This window comes from Monodon monoceros, unplaced genomic scaffold, assembly GCF_005190385.1.
Source record: "Monodon monoceros isolate NGI ecotype Baffin Bay Population unplaced genomic scaffold, NGI_Narwhal_1 Super_Scaffold_8, whole genome shotgun sequence".
Lineage (NCBI taxonomy): Eukaryota > Metazoa > Chordata > Mammalia > Artiodactyla > Monodontidae > Monodon > Monodon monoceros.
The window spans coordinates 50,908,848-50,929,015 of NW_021703785.1; the positions used below are offsets into that span (position 1 = coordinate 50,908,848).

Below are 20,168 nucleotides of genomic sequence, written 5' to 3' on the forward strand. Positions count from 1 at the left end.
TTCCTGGAAATGTTAAACAGAGTTACCATATAACCTAGCAATTCTACTCCTAGGCACATATCCAAGAAAACTGAAAACATATGTCTGTATAAAAACTTGTATATGAACATTTATAGCAGTATTATTCATAATATCCCAAAACTGATGAATGAATAAACAAAAAGTGGTATATCCATACAACTGAACACTACTTAGCCATAAAAAGGAATGAAGCACTGATACATGCTACAACATGAATGAAACTTGAAAACATTATAAGTAAAATAAGCCAAACACAAAGGCCACATATTATATGATCCCATTTATATGAAATGTTAAGAATAGGCAAATCCAAAGAAACAGAAAGTATATTAATGATTGCCAAAGGCTAGAGGGGCAGCAGGGGGAAGAGGAGGAGGAGGAAACCGGGAGTGACTGTTAATGAGTGTGAGGTTTCTTTTTGACTTGATGAAAAATGGTCTAAAGTTAGATAGTGGCATGGTTGCACAACTCCGTGAATATGCTAAAAACCACTGAGTTGTACACTTTAAAAAGGTGAATTTTATGGTATATGAATTGTATTTCAATAGAGCTGTTATAAAACAAAAACCATGATGAGTTACCATTTCACACCTTGTAGAATGAGTAAAATCTAAAAGACTAGAAATACCAAGGATGGCAAGGTTGGCAAGGATGTGGAATACTGCTGTTGGTCAAAGGGTAAAATAGTACAACTACTTTGGAGAACTTTTTGGCAGTGTTTAGTAAAGTTAAACAGGCATCCACCCTACGACACATCAACTTCTGGTTATTTATTTAAGATAAGTGAAAACTTATGACTACAAGACCTCTACAGGAATGTTCACAGTACCTTTTTCATAAAAGTCCAAGAATGGAAACCATCCAACTGTCCATCAACAAAAGAACAAATAAATTATGGTATATTTATACAATGGAATATTACTCAACAGTTAAAAGCAAGCTGATTGGTACCGGAATATGGATGAACCTCAAAATTATTCTCGGTGGAAAGAAACCAAATACACACACACAAAAAAAACTATACTATATGATTCTATTTATAGAAAGCTGAAGAACAAATTAGATTAGCAAAACTAATCTACCATGGTAGAAAATAGAACAGTGGCTTCCAGAGCAGGAGAGCAGGAGAGCAGGGAAGGGGCACAAGAGAACATTCAGAGGTGATGAAAGCAGTCTTGGTGGTTATACACATTTATAAAATTGTCAAAATTAATCAAAAGGAATACTTAAGATCTGTGCATTTTATTAAGTATAAATTTTATTTCAGTTGAAACAGAAACAGCAGTATATGGAAAAATAAATATTTTACTGAAATATTCATGGATGAAGTGATACAAAGTGATAAATTCATAAAATAAATGATTAGTTCTTACAGTAGTTCTGTGGCACAAGTTCCGGGCTCTTAGGCGTTTTCAACTTGTAAGATACATCTCCAATATTAACTGTATCACCTAAAAAGAGAATACAGAAACACAACCATTACAAGAGACAAGAAAACAACACACTACGGCTTTTGCAACAGTGATTCTCCTGACCTACAGAGAGGGATGTGTGTACCACAGATCTGTCTGTGTTGGGCATCCATAGAAACACCTGTCTATGTCAGGCACTGTGCTGTACAATTAGTATCCATAGTATAAGTTATATATATAAAGAAGAAGTGTCGGTGAAATTCACTTTTTAAATGCTATTTTAGCAAAAAAGGTGAAATACTATAAAATATATTAACCAGCTTTATTTTCTCATTAATAGCAATACTGATAAAGTCAACAATACAGAAGAATGCACTTTTGTTTAAGATCGTCCAAAGCACCCATAAGGTGGTATCTTTAACATGTATTTGCAACCTTTTTACATCTTTATAGGTTCTTATTTTTACTACATACAACTTCAAGTTCTCTAGCAACATAACTCCCAAATTCAACATTTCTAGGTACATGAAAAGAGCAAAGCCCCAGTGGCATATATGCCAAGAATTCCTACATGAAACAAGCAAAACAGAGCAAAAGCTCTCAGTCACTTCTACATGGTTCTAAGTTTTTAAAGTAACATTAATTTCTGGTTGATCTTCTAAGGTGCAGGAGTGAACCAAACAATCTCTGTTTTGCTCTCTCCAACAGCAAAATAGACATATTGATCCCATCTGCAATTGGAACTTCACTTGCAAAGGGCTCAAAAACACTTAGAAAAAGTAGCTGTATAAAACACATCTTTCAACACTGCCAGTTTTGAGCTAGTGAGGTATCCTGGAGAATAAGGCCTTAAATCATGGTACTAACAACAGCCAACACTTGTTAAATGATTACTATCTTCTAAGTCCTTTACACATTCCCCAAATATGTGAGACAGAGACTTTATAAATGAGGAAATTTGTAAATCTATGGAAAAAAAAGTTTTTATAGATGAAGAAATATATTACAGGTATGTGGTAAATTAAGAGATAAGTAGAAACACTGTGCAAAACACAGGTATAATTTCTAATACAGAATGCACATACATTTAGAGTATTTTCCTCTGAATTAGTCTAGACATCAGCTAATACTTACTGAGTACCAACTATTTGGCAAATACTATTATAGACATATTTATTTATGTTATTTCATTTAACCTTGACTCTAAGTAACCCATGGTTCCTGTGAGCTATTTCACAGAAGTACTGTAACAGAAACTCCATCTCAAACTAGGTTAGTATGAGGACATTGGGGGTTTTGTTACAGTGGTTCTATGAAATACCTCACAGGAAGCGTGAACCCATCATGAAGAGACCTAGGCTCAGAAACTAGTCCACAATATGTTAGGGAAGGCAACAGGAAGCACAGTCAAAGTCACACCCCAGGATAAACTCACTGAGATACCACCCCAGGCACCATTAGATCCATACTGTGGGACAACACAGTCAGAAGACAACTTTTTCCCCCATTTTATTTTGATATTTCTCAAACCTGTAGGAAAGTTGGAAAAACACTACCTTAAGATGCAAAAGTCATGATTCTTCATCCTTAAAGTCTTCAGATATATCTTCTAATAAAAAGGACACTGCCATAATACTGTTCCTGCAGCCTTTGCACAACTCCCTCATGACTCGAAGTCATGGGCAGGAACATTGAACTGGCCAAGCCTATGTCATTAGCCACAGCTTGGCTGCCAGGGTACAGGTAGCAGGAAGAGTTAACCACCGTGATATCTGGAGTGGAGTCAGAGCCCCGCGTCCAATCACGACTCACTCCACAGGGATTCCATCTCTCTCTCTCTCTCTCTCTCTCTCCTTGCCCTCTCACCTCGTCTCTTTTCCTCCTACCTCATTATGACTCAAGTCTTCTTCGCCTTTTCTTCCTATCCTCCTCAACTTCCGATCACTGGGTGCGGAGGCCCGGTTCTAGCCTCTTTTCTTTTCTATCTATAACCTCTCCTTGATGAGCTCATCTAGCCTTATGCCCTTAAGTGCAACTAATATGTTGCTTGCTCCCAAATTTATATCTTTAATCCAGACCACAGAACTCGAAGCACAGATACCAACAGACTCTGAGGCGCCTAATAGTCGGCTTCAAGTTGACATATTCAAAACTGAACTTCTGGGCTTCCCTGGTGGCGCAGTGTTTGAGAGTCTGCCTGCCGATGCAGGGGACGCGGGTTCATGCCCTGGTCCGGGAAGATCCCACATGCCGCGGAGCGGCCGGGCCCGTGAGCCATGGCCGCTGAGCCTGCGCGTCCGGAGCCTGTGCTCCGCAATGAGAGAGGCCACAACAATGAGAGGCCCGCATACAGCAAAAAAAAAAAAAAACTGAACTTCTGATCTGTGTGTGTTCCACCCACAGTATTCCCCAATTCTACTAATGGCAACTTAATCCTTCCAGCTTCTCACACCAGAAATCTTGCAGCCATTCTTAACTTTCTCTCCCACCCCCCATCAGAAAATTGTAGTGACTCTGTCATTAATATATATGTAGTATTGCCCACATCTCTCGACATCCTCTACCACCACAATGCTGACCCAAGCCAGGTAGGGGTTTACTACTTAAATTCATTTTCTCATTTAAACAGCATTACCTCTCACTCCCTTACAGATCTCCTGTCTCAACCCTGGCACCCTACAGTTAATTCTCAACAGAGCAGCCACAGTGATCATAAGAAAATAGGAATCAAGTAATGCCAGTCCTCTGCTCAACCCCCATCTTTACAGTGGCCTAAAAGGCTATTTCTGATCTGGCACCCCATTTCCCTTCTGAGCTCATCTCCTACTGGTGTCCTCCTCACTTATTCTACTCCAGCCACGTGGGTCTCTTCACTACTCCTTGAGCATGTCAGACATATATTCATTTCAGGCTTTTGCACTGGATTTTCCTACTAACTGAAATGCTTTTCCTAAATATATCCATTATCAATCAGGGGCCCAGCAAGAAACTGGTAGTCCATTCAAAATGAATAACTGAGGAAAGAATAATAAAGGAACCATTTATGAAGGTATGGGCAGAGTTTGGGAAAACCAGCAAGGACGGTGCAGTACCCTGGGACTAGCAATAACAGAAAGCCATTACCACCACTGACCCAAGCCTGAAGGGGCCAGGGGAGAGCAAGGAGAGAGAGTGAGTGTATTTAGAATAACTCCTGAAAGGAGCTGTGACCCTTTGTGGGGGAACACAGCAAACCTAAGGTGGTGACTGGCAAAAGGGAGCTGGGGAATAAACATGAAGCAAAAACTGACAGAACTGAAAGGAGGAAGAGAAAACTTCAAAATCATATCTGCATATTTTACTATATCTCTCTCAGTAAGTGATGGAAGAGCAGAAAAAAAAAAGAAGGATACAGAAATAAAAACAATCAGTTCTTGGCCTTTTGGCTAAGACCAAGTGTAGAATTAAAGATCTGAAAACCTTATTAACCACTTAACCTAAATGACCTTTATAGAACACTACACCCAACAATGGCAGAATGCATATTCTTTTTAAATGTACATGAAACATTCATCAAACTAGATCTTCGGCTGCACCATAATGCAAGTCTTAATAAATTTCAAAGGACTAAAACCATACAAAGTATGCTTTCTGATCAAAATGGAATTCAACTAGAACTTAGCACCAAAAAGATAACTGGCAAATCTCTAAACATTTGGAAATCAAGAAACAGGCTTCCAAAAAACCCAAAGAAGAAATCACAATGGAAACTGGACTCATTAAGAAACAGGGCAGTGATCAATTAGCCATTTGTAGGCAAAGAGGAAAAAGACATTCATAGGGGTTAGACATTTGCCCTCCCTGCCTCAAATGCTTATGTTCTTGGCCATCCGCTGTTACCATGCTACACTTGGCTAGTCATCTAATCCATACCCATAGCCCACATCTGACCTCTGTGCAATTAAAGTCTTATATGTCTACTTTGGCTCAGATCTCTCTCCCGAGTTCAATACCTCTCAGTAGCCTGTTGTACACTTTACTTTGGTATTCCAGAGGCACCTCAAATTTAACATGAGAAACTCTATATTCTCTGTGTGTTGTCCAACCAGCTCTACTTCTTGTATTCTTATCTCAGGAACTGATGCTTTATTCCCTGACCTAGAAGCCCTTCCACATCTCTCACACTTTTCCTTCACACAAGTACTCCTCAGATATCTTCATCTCCCCACTGAATCTACCCTAACTTTCCCTTTTGCACCATCTCCACCTCACTCAAGAATTGATCACTCCATTCCTGTCCTTCTGCACAGTATCTGGCTCATCCTTCTGTAATAGCATTTCTCACACTGTACAATTATTGATTATGGCTCCTTTACATTAAGAGTCTTTAAATTAGGGTACACAAGGACTTTCCAAGGGGACAGAGCATGGCAGTCTGAAGGGGATCAGTTTTCAGATCTCCACTTCCATGTGTTCTTCCCTAACATTGACCTGACTGAGAATGGCCCTACAGGCTCTCCATCCCCACGGGTCTTTTCAGGAGCCCTTCTCTCACTTAGTTTACTACTATAGTGAACGGTGCGTTGCTCCAGGAGACCAAACAAAGGGGCATATTTAATTATGGTTGAGGAGAAGCCTGCTTTCAAAAGTATTCAAATCAACATAAACCTGCCTAGGAATACTCTTTCCATCTCATATAGTTCTACTAAAAGTGAAGAGTAGCTTTAGAACTGACCAGAGTAGTTTGACCTGCGTTGGCCTGTGTCAGATACAGTATATTGCAGAGTGAGGAAGTGTGAGTGAGTATTGTCAAATAATCCAAGATGGGAGAGCTTAGAGAGCAAAGCAAAAAAAGCTTCGAAAACTGGCTTTTCACAACCTTAAAGGTAAGCTACTTTTTCAGCTTTTCTCAATTCTTATCTTGAGAACATGCTATTCATAGAAAAAAAAAAAAAAGGCACCTCTGAACATCTGAAGCAGTACACATTATTAATGCTGAGTCATTTTAATGTAACTGAAATAGGTTTCAGCACTACCAAATTTTTCACAATACACTGGATAAAAAGAACAGAGAAAACTTTTAAATGTGTCAGATCAGATGTGTATCTTTCAAAAAGGTACACAAAAAGTTATTCTCAAACATCATCATGAAATATTCATTCCAATATAGTCATTCCTCATCTTATAAAATGCTATTTTCTAACTCTTATAATGAAAAGGTTATATACTAGCTTCTGAACCAAATAGTGTTCTGTTCCACTAAATACAAAGTCAAAGATTGATCATGAGGTCTAAAGAAACGGATGAATTTATTACTGATTGTTATACATGATTTCTATTTAATTGTTCTCTAAGGCCCATAAACAAAGTTCATTACACATTTAATAAAAAAAAATCATGACTTCTGCCACAGTCCTCTTTACATAAATAATTTTAACCATATTACTTTACTATACATTAAAGAGCAAAACTATATTATCATATATTATGAAATAAATAACTTAAATATGTAACCAAGAGATTCCTTTATTCTTGGCTTTACTGCCTTTAGTAATCTAGCCTTCAAAATGTGTCCCATAATTTATTTTTCAGTGGTTTTTATAACATTTCTTAAAATATACATTAACACATTCATGTGAATTGAAAGGGAAAAATACTTTTTCTGTCAGGAAGTCTAATTTGGCTGATTGGATTGACAGTACAGACTACCTTTGTTAATTATGAAAACTAAGAATTTGACATAAAGTATTTAAACATGTGATAAAGTAAAAGCGTTTTCTCCAAAAAATATTGTATTGGCAAAGATATGTCGAATGAAAGTTTTATTTTAACATCTCTTTCTGAGTACATTAGAATAAAAAAGCAGCCTCTACGTGAGAAAATAACCATAGCCATTTGATAAATTTTCGTGAAGCCTTTTTAGTGAACTTCCCAGAGGCGGAATGATTCTATTGGCTGGGTCAGTGACTTTACTTGCAAGTCAAGTGGTTTCCAATTCTTTGCCATGAACAAAATGAAAAGGCTATAATCAAGTTGCCAGTTTATAGATCATTAAAAATATCATTTTTGATAATAAATCAACATATTTTTGACTTAGAAAGTCTGCAAAAAATTGAGTGATATTGCTATATCAAAATTCTTTATATTCCAGCAATAAAATTAGGGAATATTCATTACAGTAATTTATAGTCAACTGGGAAAAAGTGCTACTCATGTTATTAATAGGTATGTTTCCACAAAATTTTAGTTTTTAAGAAAATTTGAAACATATTGATGTTCTTTTGAACAATTGTGCTCTAATAATTATAATGATAGAAACATTTTAACATTTAGACATTTTTTCATTGCAGAAAAATATGATAAAGATAAAACTTTCAAGAACAAGAATATATTAAGATAAAATTATGAGGAGTAAGTGTAATTGCAATACAAATCAAGGAAATAAAGAAATAACATACACTTTCTGACAGTTAAAGATGAGCTTTTTATCTATTTTCAAAAAGAGGTGGTAGCTAACAAATCACTAGGATATTCTGATTCCATTTGTGAACCAAAATACTGCCTGCCATATCAGTAAACAAAGGACATTACAGCCACCCCGAAGGTGAGCCCTGAGGGAGCTCAGGATAAAAACAAAATGCCCTCCCGGACAGTGCACCCTGAAGAGACTTGGGATAAGAAAGCACAGGGTACTGGCCCTAAATATCTGAAGTGCATTTCAAAGGAATGATTTCAATGAGCCCAGACTTTGTATCTTCTCATGCATAGAAAAGCGCTAAATTCCTTAACTTAAGACATCTGATTTTCTTTAACAGTAATCTTTTGATGTTCCAACTACCTGGTCTTTATTGAAAAAACTCCTATATATCCTGGTTCCCCCCTTGCCTCTTCGATGAAGCGGTTCCAGGTTATCTGAGATCCTGTGTTCCAGGCTTGAAGTCTTCAAACTGTCCACCGAATTAAACATAACTCAACTTCTAGGTTGTACATTTTTTTCAGTCGACAGTTTTGACAACCAATTACGAAGGGACCCAGAGCATACTTCTCTCCTTTGCCTAAACTCTACAAGGATCCAGAACCTTGTTACCAGAAGAGGCCTCTTGTGCCCATCCGCCTCCTCAGAGTCCAAACAAATCTGGGTCTCTCCTGGCTCTAGGATCTCCTGTTAACAGCTGATGATCCTGAGTTTCATTTGGCGGTGTCTAACAGGTACCTGGCTTCCCAACTGAAAGACATTAGGGAGTGACCCCCCCCCCAATCTAAAGCTATTAGGGTAACAGGGAAGAGCCAAATCTGACTATATGTTGAATCTATTTCTTCTACTTTAACCTTTGCTTTCCGCTGCCTTTGTTCACTAACAGGATGCTGTCTATACACAATGGACTGCCTCAGGGAACCCTGCCCCTCTGCCGGAATGTTAAACCAAAGTGCCTTTGTACATCCTGACCCTGTCCACCTGCGGATGGCTGCAAGAAAGAAGAAATTAACACATCCCCTCCACAAGGCTGGCCATTCCAGGGGACAGTTGCAAATCTTATGGCCTTTTTACATTATTTCCTCATCTCCTCCCCCTCTCTGTTCTATAAAAAAAACTGGCATCCAAACTCCGATAAGATGGCTTTTCGGAGACATTAGTCTGCCATCTTCTCGCTCTGCCGGCTTTCTGAATAAAGGCGTTATTCCTTGCCTCAACACCTGTCTCCGATTTATTGGCCTGTCATGCAGCGAGCAGAGTGAGCTTGGACTCAGTAACATTAGGGGAGCCTGGTTGAAAAACACTGGGAGACCCCCCCTAATTGGAAGACACTAGGGGAACCTGGGATTTGCTCAGTAAAGAAAACCAAGAAGTCTGAGCTGAGAGGTTGGGGAGGAGGCTGACCTGACATCTTTAAAGGGGCACCAGAAAGCCAACCTCCAACTAATATGCCAGCCAGATCACACTTGCAAGTACCTAAATTATACTAAAAGAGATCTCAACCTTAAATGGCCAAGTTGGGCTAATTTGTGTGTGTGTGTGTATGTGTGTGTGTGTGTGTGTGTGTGTGTATGCAGTTAAAAAGTTTGACAAAATATCTTCTCAGAATTCTGACCTTAAACAAAAGCCTTGTAGAGGGAACTGGTATTTCTCTTCCTGTGTCTTTGAGATGTCCATCAAATTTAAACATGTAATTAAAGCTAATTGAAATAATAACATAAACATTTCAGTATACAGTAGGAAAGTAGAATGTGTGTTTTTCTGTAAAGAAGATATTAGAAATGGAATTGCATTTTATTAAGGGAAAAGAAAGTAAGCTTATCTTAGAGCTGGTTCTTTCTGGATGGAAAAAAATAAGGGACAAACTAATATGGATACAGAAAGTAATGGAAGGTTTGTGGATGGTCAGGATTGGCTAGGTTTAGATTAAAGTTAATTAAGTAAGTGAATTTTGTTGTTAAAAGTAAGCTGGTGAAAGACTAGATTTAATTTTCTCTCTCCAAATTCTTGATGGTTTATTGCAACCAGATTACAACTAGTTACACTAATCATTGTTTTAATTTGTTCTTTGTTTCTAAACTGTATATGATTTGTGTCTCCCTGCTGCACTACGACTGCCAACGTTACCAGCTGTATTATTATTTACATCCTGTCTATTTTATAAAATTCTTGTCTCTTACATTACCCAACGTGTAACCAGGCCTCCAACAAAATTGATAATGGCTAAACATCTTGAGGAATTAGATCACATTTATAACTCTACATAGAATAATTGTAATAGTGTAATTCTAGGTATGGGAAGAAGCAACAAGAGAAAATATCTCCTGGATCATAACAGACTAGTAAGACAGAGGATCCAGAGAATTTTAAATTATCAACAGGGCCTAATCTGGAGCTGCATATCAACAAGAATCTTTGCCTGACCTAGGAATGAGAATTCCTAGCAACATGGGAAAAAACTGGTCATGAAATGTCTTCCAAACATTGGTCAAATTTGGGCCAGAGAGACCATGAACTAAAATACTGGCTGCCACAATTTGTATGGAAACACAAAAGACCCCGAATAGCCAAAGCAATCTTGAGAATGAAAAACAGAGCTGGAGGAATCAGGCTCCCTGACTTCAGACTATACTGCAAAGCTACAGTAATCAAGACAGTATGGTACTGGCACAAAAACAGAAAGATAGATCAATGGAACAGGATAGAAAGCCCAAAGATAAACCCACACACATATGGTCACCTTATCTTTGATAAAGGAGGCAGGAATATACAGTGGAGAAAGGACAGCCTCTTCAATAAGTGCTGCTGGGAAAAATGGACAGGTACATGTAAAAGTATGAGATTAGATCACTCCCTAACACCATACACAAAAATAAGCTCAAAATGGATTAAAGACCTAAATGTAAGGCCAGAAACTATCAAACTCTTAGAGGAAAACATAGGCAGAACACTCTAAGACATAAATCACAGCAAGATCCTTTTTGACACACCTCCTAGAGAAATGGAAATAAAAACAAAAATAAACAAATGGGACCTATGAAACTGAAACGCTTTTGCACAGCAAAGGAAACCATAAACAAGACCAAAAGACAACGCTCAGAATGGGAGAAAATATTTGCAAATGAAGCAACTGACAAAGGATTAATTTCCAAAATTTACAAGCAGCTCATGCAGCTCAATAACAAAAAAACAAACAACCCAATCCAAAAATGAGCAGAAGACCTAAATAGACATTTCTCCAAAGAAGATATACAGACTGTCAACAAACACATGAAAGAATGCTCAACATCATTAATCATTAGAGAAATGCAAATCAAAACTACAATGAGATATCATCTCACACCAGTCAGAATGGCCATCATCAAAAAATCTAGAAACAATAAATGCTGGAGAGGGTGTGGAGAAAAGGGGACACTCTTGCACTGCTGGTGGGACTGTGAATTGATTCAGCCACTATGGAGAACAGTATGGAGGTTCCTAAAAAACTACAAATAGAACTACCATATGACCCAGCAATCCCACTACTGGGCATATACCCTGAGAAAACCAAAATTCAAAAAGAGTCATGTACCAAAATGTTCATTGTAGCTCTATTTACAATAGCCCAGAGATGGAAACAACCTAAGTGCCCATCATCAGATGAATGGATAAAGAAGATGTGGCACATATATACAATTGAATATTACTCAGCCTTAAAAAGAAACGAAATTGAGCTATTTGTAATGAGGTGGATAGACCTAGAGTCTGTCATACAGTGTGAAGTAAGTCAGAAAGAGAGAGACAAATACCGTATGCTAACACATATATATGGAATTTAAGAAAAAAAAAATGTCATGAAGAACCTAGGGGTAAGACAGGAATAAAGACACAGACCTACAGGAGAACGGACTTGAGGATATGGGGAGGGGGAAGGGTGAGCTGTGACAGGGCGAGAGAGAGGCATGGACATATATACACTAACAAACGTAAGGTAGATAGCTAGTGGGAAGCAGCCGCATGGCACAGGGATATCGGCTCGGTGCTTTGTGACCGCCTGGAGGGGTGGGATAGGGAGGGCGGGAGGGAGGTAGATGCAAGAGGGAAGAGATATGGGAACATATGTATATGTATAATTGATTCACTTTGTTATAAAGCAGAAACACATCATTGTAAAGCAATTATACCCCAATAAAGATGTTAAAAAAAATAAAATAAAATAAAATAAAATACTGGCTACTATATTAATAAACAAAGGATGTTGCAGCCATCAAGCCACCACATTACAGTCACCCCTAAGGTGAGCCCTGAGGGAGCTCAGGATGGAAACAAAATGCCACCCCTGACAGTGCACCCTGAGGAGACTTGGGATTAGAAAGCACAGGATACTGGCCCCAAATACCTGAGAGGCATATCAAAGGAATGATTTCAATGAACCCAGACTTTGCACCTTCCCATACATAGAAAAGGGCTAAATTCCTTGAGATAAATCTGGTTTTCTTTAATTAACAGTAATCTTTTGATGTTCCAACTACCTGGTCTTTATTGCAAAATCTCCCACATATCCTGGCTCCCACCCCCGCCCTTGCCTCTTTGGAGCAGTCTCAGAGTTATCTGAGATGATGTGTCCTGGGCTTGAAGTCCTCAGAAAGTTCACCAAACAAAACATAACTCTCAACTTATAGGTTGTGCATTTTTTTCAGACGACACATTTAAAAGATACATTTTAAAGAGTATTGTAACAATTTTTGTGTCAAATGTCAATATTTACAACACAATAGAAACAGCATGCTCTTCAACTATTCATACTTATTAGGGAAATTTCTAGATATCAACCTAAAAATGTATAAAGGGATATATATTTGCAAAACCCTTTTAGGATATACGTGAGAAAAATGTTTTAAGACCACTGTTCAGTCCATAAGACTATAGCATTTTGTTGGTCAAGTCTATGTTTTAATCACCTTTGTATTCCCAGTGCCAAAAATAATACCTCAAACCAAGCAGGTATTCAATCCGTGAATATATGAATGAATGATTCCAGTTTCTAATTAGATATTGTTTTCTTAATTAAGTATTGTTTTAAGCCCTGGTTCACTTTAATTAGATACTGTTTTCTTAATTATTGTTTCAACCCCCTGTTTTCTGTATTCTTTGAGAATAGTCCATCTTCCAACATGCTCAGAAATCAAGTCATTTAAAAAAAAAAAAAAAAAACTGAACCAAAAATGTAAAATAAAAAGAAATCAAGTCATTTATGTGTAAAGGATTCATATAAGTGAAATAGTGTAAATATTAATCTAAAGGAGAATGGCAATACTTATACAACAGGTAATACAATTTAGGCCAAAGAAACTAACGTATGCCTCTCTTCAAATAAACCAAATAAATACTTTGGTCAAGTGCAATCATTTTTTAAAAAGATTTTAGTTAATAATATAAGATACTCTGGGCTTCCCTGGTGGCGCAGTGGTTGAGAGTCCGCCTGCCCATGCAGGGGACGCGGGTTCGTGCCCCGGTCCGGGAAGATCCCACATGCCGCGGAGCGGCTGCGCCCGTGAGCCATGGCCGCTGGGCCTGCGCGTCCGGGGACTGTGCTCCGCAACGGGAGAGGCCACAACAGTGAGAGGCCCGCGTACCACAAAAAAAAAAAAAAAATATATATATATATATATATATATATGATACTCACAATGGAAATTGTTAGAATAACTAAGAATGAGTTAACAAAAAGTACAACTTGTTATAGAGTAAGCTGCTTAACATTTAATTACATTTATTACAAATAATGCAAAAAAGCAAGCACACATAACTCATAACGGATTAACCTAAATCCGTGTACAGTACACAAACTGTCACATAACTACTACTACCAATAAATTATGTATTTTATTCAAGCATGGAAAATATGGACTTGAAAATTAAAAACCCTGAAAAGAATCGAAGAGTTTCCAAACGAAATCAAATTTAAGGCCATTTTTAAAGTAACAAGGCTTGATTTTATCACTTGCAATGATCTTAAGTTAAAGGGATTTCCCAAAAGTTTACAGGAAAATAATTTCTATATTCAAGATAATAATTAATATCTTTTACATAACACTCTTGTACAAACCTGTTCGGACATTACTCACTTGATTTTTTTTTTTTTTTTTTTTTTGCGGTATGCGAGCCTATCACTGCTGTGGCCTTTCCCGCTGCGGAGCACAGGCTCCGGACGCGCAGGCTCAGCGGCCATGGCTCACAGGCCCAGCCGCTCCGCAGCATGTGGGACCCTCCCGGACCGGGGCACGAACCCGTGTCCCCTGCACCGGCAGGCGGATTCTCAACCACTGCGTCACCAGGGAAGCCCTACTCACTTGATTTTTAGTGGACAGCTGTTTTGTTTTACATGCCCAATATTCTTTCCTCTTTTGACAACAGAATCCCTCTCTCCAGTGAGGAACCCACCCAATTTGGTTTGGGTAGTTTATACCACTCCTCCCAACCTTTACCCCTGCATCCAAATGCCCAGAAATGAGTACCCTGCACAAACCCTGCCAGAACATTCCACTCTCTGACCACAGTGGTTGTTTTAGAGATGGGCCTGTGATCCAAGCTTGGCCAATAAGATTTCTCGCCAGGATTTTTCAGAGCTCACAGGAAAAGATGTTCTCTCTTCTTCTCACATTGTGAACTGTAAGGAGAGTCAAAGTCTGGGGCTGTCAGTAAGGCTGTCACTGCTACCAGCTGAAGAAAGCCTGCCAGACATTGAAACCAATACTGCAAAAAGTCGATCCAATAAAGGAAGAGTGGAGAGTGGGGGAACCATGGGGAAAGACAGAGAGAGCCCAAGCCCTACAGATGTTCTAATATCCTGCATCTAGTCCAGTCTGAAGCCATTGGACCTTCCACCTATGTGAACCAATCATATGCTTTTCTGTGCACATTTCTGTCACTTAAAACCTAATGACTGCTGACTAACAGAACAATTTTTGTAAGGTAAAGGCAGGCAAAGCAAGTGTAGCTATCCCTACTTTACAAAGAAGATACATACTCAGAGAGGAATATATAACATTTTGACCCTGAGGATATTCTGAAAACAAACATTTTAATCAGAATAATACTAATGTTCATAAATTTTCATCAAAGTTAACTTTCGAGCAAAATTAAGCCAAAAGAACTCCTTGATCAATTTTTATAGAGCACATTTTTATTTTTCTTTTATTTAAAGAATTATTTTATAGTGAGGATTTATCAATCACTTTTTTTGTCCATATAGAATTTCACCAATTATATCTTCTGCAACTCGGTTTTCCTTTGTGGCCATCAGCGTGGACTGAATACCAAAAAGATTTTGGTATTCTTCTTGGCTCTTTGGAGCTTCTTTGGCTCTTTCTTCAATGTTTAATCAATAACAAATTTTTTAGTATATAACTTTGTCAGAGTTTTATTTTGTATTGATAGTTTCTAATAAGACTTTAAATTTTTTATATGATTAATAATTTTTATTTAGTTCTTGGCTAACCCAGGAGAAATATGGGTATTTTCCTCAGATATTTCAAAGCTGTTTTACTGTCAAAATCTTTACCAATCTCAAAAATGCTTCTTAGTTACGTACTTCAGGCACATCTGTGGTAGCCCTTCTCCTAAAATGGGAGATGCTTAATGCTTAATGCCTTCTGAACTGTAAACTACAAATTAAGTTAATGAATATACACACCTTAGGACATTCGACTCTGAAATGGACTCACAATTCAATGACTTGTAGCTTTGAACTAAACCAACCAAAGAAGTTGGTTTAGTTCAGGGTTTCTCAACAGCCAGCACGACCGACATTTTGGGCCAAATGATTCTTTATTGTTAGGGGCTGTCCTGTGCATTGTAGAACGTTCAGCAGATTTACTGGCCTCCACCCACTAGATACCAGTAGCACCCCCTTCCTCCTGGTTAGGACAACCAAAAAATGCCTTCAGACACTGCCAAATGTCCCCTGGGGAACGGGAATTACCCCTGGTTAAGAACCCTTAAGTGTCACCATTGGTTTTTTTTAATACAAAACAGACCCAAGAGAAAACCAAATATATCAGCAATTTCCAGGCTAGTCTGCATGTTCCCAATAAATTGTCCAGCAATTTATTAGGTTACAACTGTTCTGGGATTTTACTGCTAAATTCTTTAATACACAAAAATCACACTGTCCTCAGGGTCAAAATAGCCTGCTGCAGGTTCAAAGTAGTTAATAATTTCCCCAAAGTTCAATACCTAGTAAATACAGAGCTAAGATCTGCACACACACAGTACAGTTTTTCCCTTTACACCATATTTCTGAATTGAAGCAGGAGTTCTATATTTCCCTTCCCCAAAGTCATTAATTCTATTATAACCCGAGGATATAATCTTAAAGTTACAGAAATACATATGGATGGATGTTTATTGCACTGTTTATATATTTAAAAATAGACAACCTGAATGTCTAAGCATGGGAAACTGGTAAAATAAATTATATGGATAAATGTATGAACTTAATGCCTATTTAAAGTGACCATATATAACAATATTTATCACTATGTTAGTATGTTAACAATAATGGCTAAGTGAGAATAAACTGTAAAACATACATGATTCCATTTTTTAAAAAGAAATATGTATTTATATAAATGCATATTATATATATTTTTTACAAAAACTGATAGTAGTAACACACACCAAAAAATGACAATCATGAATCTGCATGGAAAGATATTTTAGGGGATTTGTCTATATTTTTCACTACAATGAACATAGATTTCTTGTACAAAAAGTATCAATATTTTAAAATATTTCTATAAACAAACTTATACACAAAAGTCAGAAAGATAAAATAGTGAACCTCTTTAATAATAAGGGTGTGAAAGGATGGCACTCAATGTGTCACAGTGGATTTATAGAGTTATGTTTCCAGATTTATCATTTGATCTTAATCTATGGTATATCTGAGCCTGTTTGACATCAGAATCCTACTGAGCTAATTTGGCTCCTTCTGTGAAAACACTACAATAATCGTTATGAAAACTCTTTGCAGGGAATTCCCTGGCGGTCCAGTGGTTAGGACTCTGCACTCTCACTGCCAAGGGCCTGGGTTCAACCCCTGGTCGGGGAATTAAGATCCCACAAGCCCCGCAGCCATCCAAAAAACAAAACAAAACAAAAAAAAAGACAACTCTTTGCAGTAGCTAACCTCCTTGTTAACCGCTTTGTTCCTAAAACCAAGAGACAATACAACCAATTGAAGTGTAAAGAGATATAAAGAATTTACAAATTATGGATGTTTAGACTACCTAATAGCAAAAGATAAAAAGCAGTGGGTTTGGGGATTTTTTTTTTTTTTAAACAAAATGACCCTCTCTTCCTTCTGCTTCTCAGGCTTTATAAAGCTCCTATCTTGAAAGCCAGCAAGGCAATTCCAGGCTCTCTTGCTCCCTCTCTGTACAAACCGGAAGATAATAAGCCACTGAATACTTCTTAGGTACAAAGAGTTGACATGCACAAAAAGGAATATAAAGATAAATAAGACATACATACAGCCCAGGAGAGATAAGAATAGTATATAATTTGTATCCGTGTTGTTCTTTTTCCAAACTACTAGGAAGCAAGGTCAATTACTTGCAGAGAGGTGAGCTACTAGTCACATGTCTGAGTGCAGCTGAGAGCATCTTTCCAGTCTAAACTGTAATTCATTACAGCATAATGCTATTTGTGGTTTACATTTGTCTGTGTGTGACATCTGGTTCAAAATGGGACACTTCAACCTTGATGGCCAATGTTATGTCCCAGGGAAGCCCAGAACTTGCCTCCTGTTTACCTGGCTCACAGCTGTTCTTACTTGAGTCCAGATCTCTGGTGAGTTTTCAGGTACATTTATCCACAGCCCTCATACCTTCAACCTTGAGAATCTTTGCAGTGGCAAGGCAAGTAGGGTTAACATGATTTACTCCATGCGGTGTCATGCTAAGTGACTGAGTCTAAGAAGTTAATATGTTTTTTGTAATGTGTACATGACTCTCACATTTGAAGCAAAGCCTGTACTTTGATTTGCTGGACATACCACAAATTTTGAGGCCGTGTCTAATGTTTTTATAATCAACATGTATTATTCATGTATAAAGAACATTTTTCTTTTTAAAGTTCCCATGAATTAACCCTGCTCCACCAGCCTACCTAGACAGTTCTCACAGTTCAAACCTAAAAGGAACTGGTTTCATTTCTTCTAAAGCCAAGGAAACAATAAATCTCACATAGCTGAAAATAACATACACTAAGAATAATAAAGAAGCTAATTTTTATTGAACATTAATATGTGCCAGGGATTGTATAAACTAAATCCTTACAACAACCCTATCAAATATACTTTCCTTATCCTCATTTTACAGTTAAGGAAACTGGGACACAAAACTAAGTAACCTACCCTCAAATCCCCGTACCTAGACGGTGCAGAAATGGCCTCCAACTCAGGCTGTTCACTCCAAATCACGAGTTATGGATTACGCTACACTTCTACCATTGACCTCTGCCTTCTAGGACAAAGGAGAAACTAACAAATAAAAAACTCAAAGACTAAAACACAAACACCCTACAAGCATAATAATTTATAAAGGGGCAAAATCTCAAATCACAACCCTATACAGGAAAAAGAAAAAATTGTTTAATGAATGAATGATGAAATGGATGGGACTTAAACTCCCTCACTTCTGACAAGGAAAATTATTGGGATGGGGGTGCAAGAAGAACCATGAAACTAGCAATCTCAGGTGAATACCTCCTTTATTCTAAGCAATGACACTGACAAAATCTTGTCTAGAATCACTTAGCCATTCACGTGGAGCAACAACATACATCCCTTCCCTTAACCAGCACAAATGCTCTAACTCCAGCGCGCTCACACACACACACACACACACACACACACACACACACCCCTAAAATCATCTCAGATACAGCCAAGAAATACTGAGCTTAGAAATCAGAGCTGGGAATTCCCTGGTGGTCCAGTGGTTAGGACTCCGCGCTTTCACAGCCTAGGGTTAGCTGTGTGATCTTCTGGAAGTCACTTTTCCTTTCTGGGTCTCAATTACCTCAATTATAGAGTCAGGGGTTTTAACTAAATTAAATTGTGGTTTTCAGTTCTAAGAAATTGTGAACCTGTGAGAAATGAAAACTCCAAGTAAAACTTGGAAAGACTCGTGGATACATTTAAAACCTAACGAGGGGTTCTTCGGCGAGAACGTACACTTCTAAGCCGCCACTAACCCTGTCTGGAACACGGCACAGACTGACTTCCAGGCCCTTGGGACTCAGAGAGCAAGGTCAAGGCCAGCTTTCAACACCCTCTGAGGGCTGCTGCATTAAGCTCTGCGTGTGCTGTAATCTAAGTCATAATCCCGGGGGGCGGGGGGGGGGTGAAAGAAGCAGTGCGGGAAGGAGAAAGCACTATTCCAGGTCATCAGAAACCTAAGTCCAGTTCCCACGGGTTACATGAGGCTCAGAGAGTGCAAGCGCCTGGCCCCGCGTTACACAGCAGTTAGCGGCGAGGTGGATACTAGAACCTCCATCTCCTAGCTCCCGGCGCAGCGCTCCTCCCCAGTTGAAGCAGCAGGGATTGCGGGGGGGGGGGGCGCGGAGGTGCGCAGGAGCCCCGCGCGGAGCGCTGGGCGGCGAGGCGTCCCGGGGTTACCTGTGTCGGCCCCCGCCCCGGCGTGCAGCAGCTTGACCTCCGAGCGCCGCGCGTCGCCGCCCGGCTGGCGCCGCACCACCTGCCCCAGGAGCAGCCTCACGCGCCGCGCAGCTGGGCCTCCGCGGCCGCCCGGGGCCCCGAGGAGCAGGAGCCGGGATTGCATGGGGCCGGGGGCGTCGGCGGGCACGGGGAGGGGGGTCCGGTGCGAGCCGCGTCCCGGACGGGCGGTGTGAGACGGCGCGACGAGGGGGACAGGAAGCGGCACCGCGCCGAGTCCGCCGGAAACTCCTTCCCCCAGCGCGGCCGGCTCAGCCGTCTCGGGCCGCCCTGGCCCAGCGGGGCGAAGGGAATCGGCCCCCGCCGCGGGGCAGACAGGGCGGACCACCTGCAGGCCTGTGGCTCCGGGGCGCGCCTCGCCCTCCTCGCCCTCACCTGCGATGGTCCCCGTGGATTCCCCAGGCAGGCCTCTAGTCGTTCCCCTGTGCTCGGGAGTTGCTTAAGGGTTTAAGGAGCGTTCGACTCTCTTTGTCTTAACATATTGCGCTTTCCCTGTACACTGCTTCAAACCCTCTTCAGAACTTGAGTACGTTTTCTGAAGATTGTGGGAACTTTCACC

At 39.5% G+C, this 20,168-nt stretch overlaps 1 protein-coding gene across 4 annotated transcripts in view; it reads right to left on the minus strand.

Annotated features, from left to right (window-relative positions):
- VWA8 (von Willebrand factor A domain containing 8) overlaps positions 1-19,820 on the minus strand; it is a 358,944-nt gene extending 339,124 nt beyond the window's left edge. For all 4 annotated transcript variants that reach the window (XM_029210522.1, XM_029210521.1, XM_029210523.1 and 1 more), the window contains exons 1-2: positions 19,553-19,820; positions 1,395-1,472 (exon numbers count right to left, since the gene is read on the minus strand). In XM_029210522.1, the coding sequence (XP_029066355.1) occupies positions 1,395-1,472; positions 19,553-19,715 (241 nt within the window). In that variant the 5' untranslated portion in view covers positions 19,716-19,820. The remainder of the gene's footprint in view (positions 1-1,394; positions 1,473-19,552) is intronic.
- Positions 19,821-20,168: the final 348 nt, after the last annotated feature.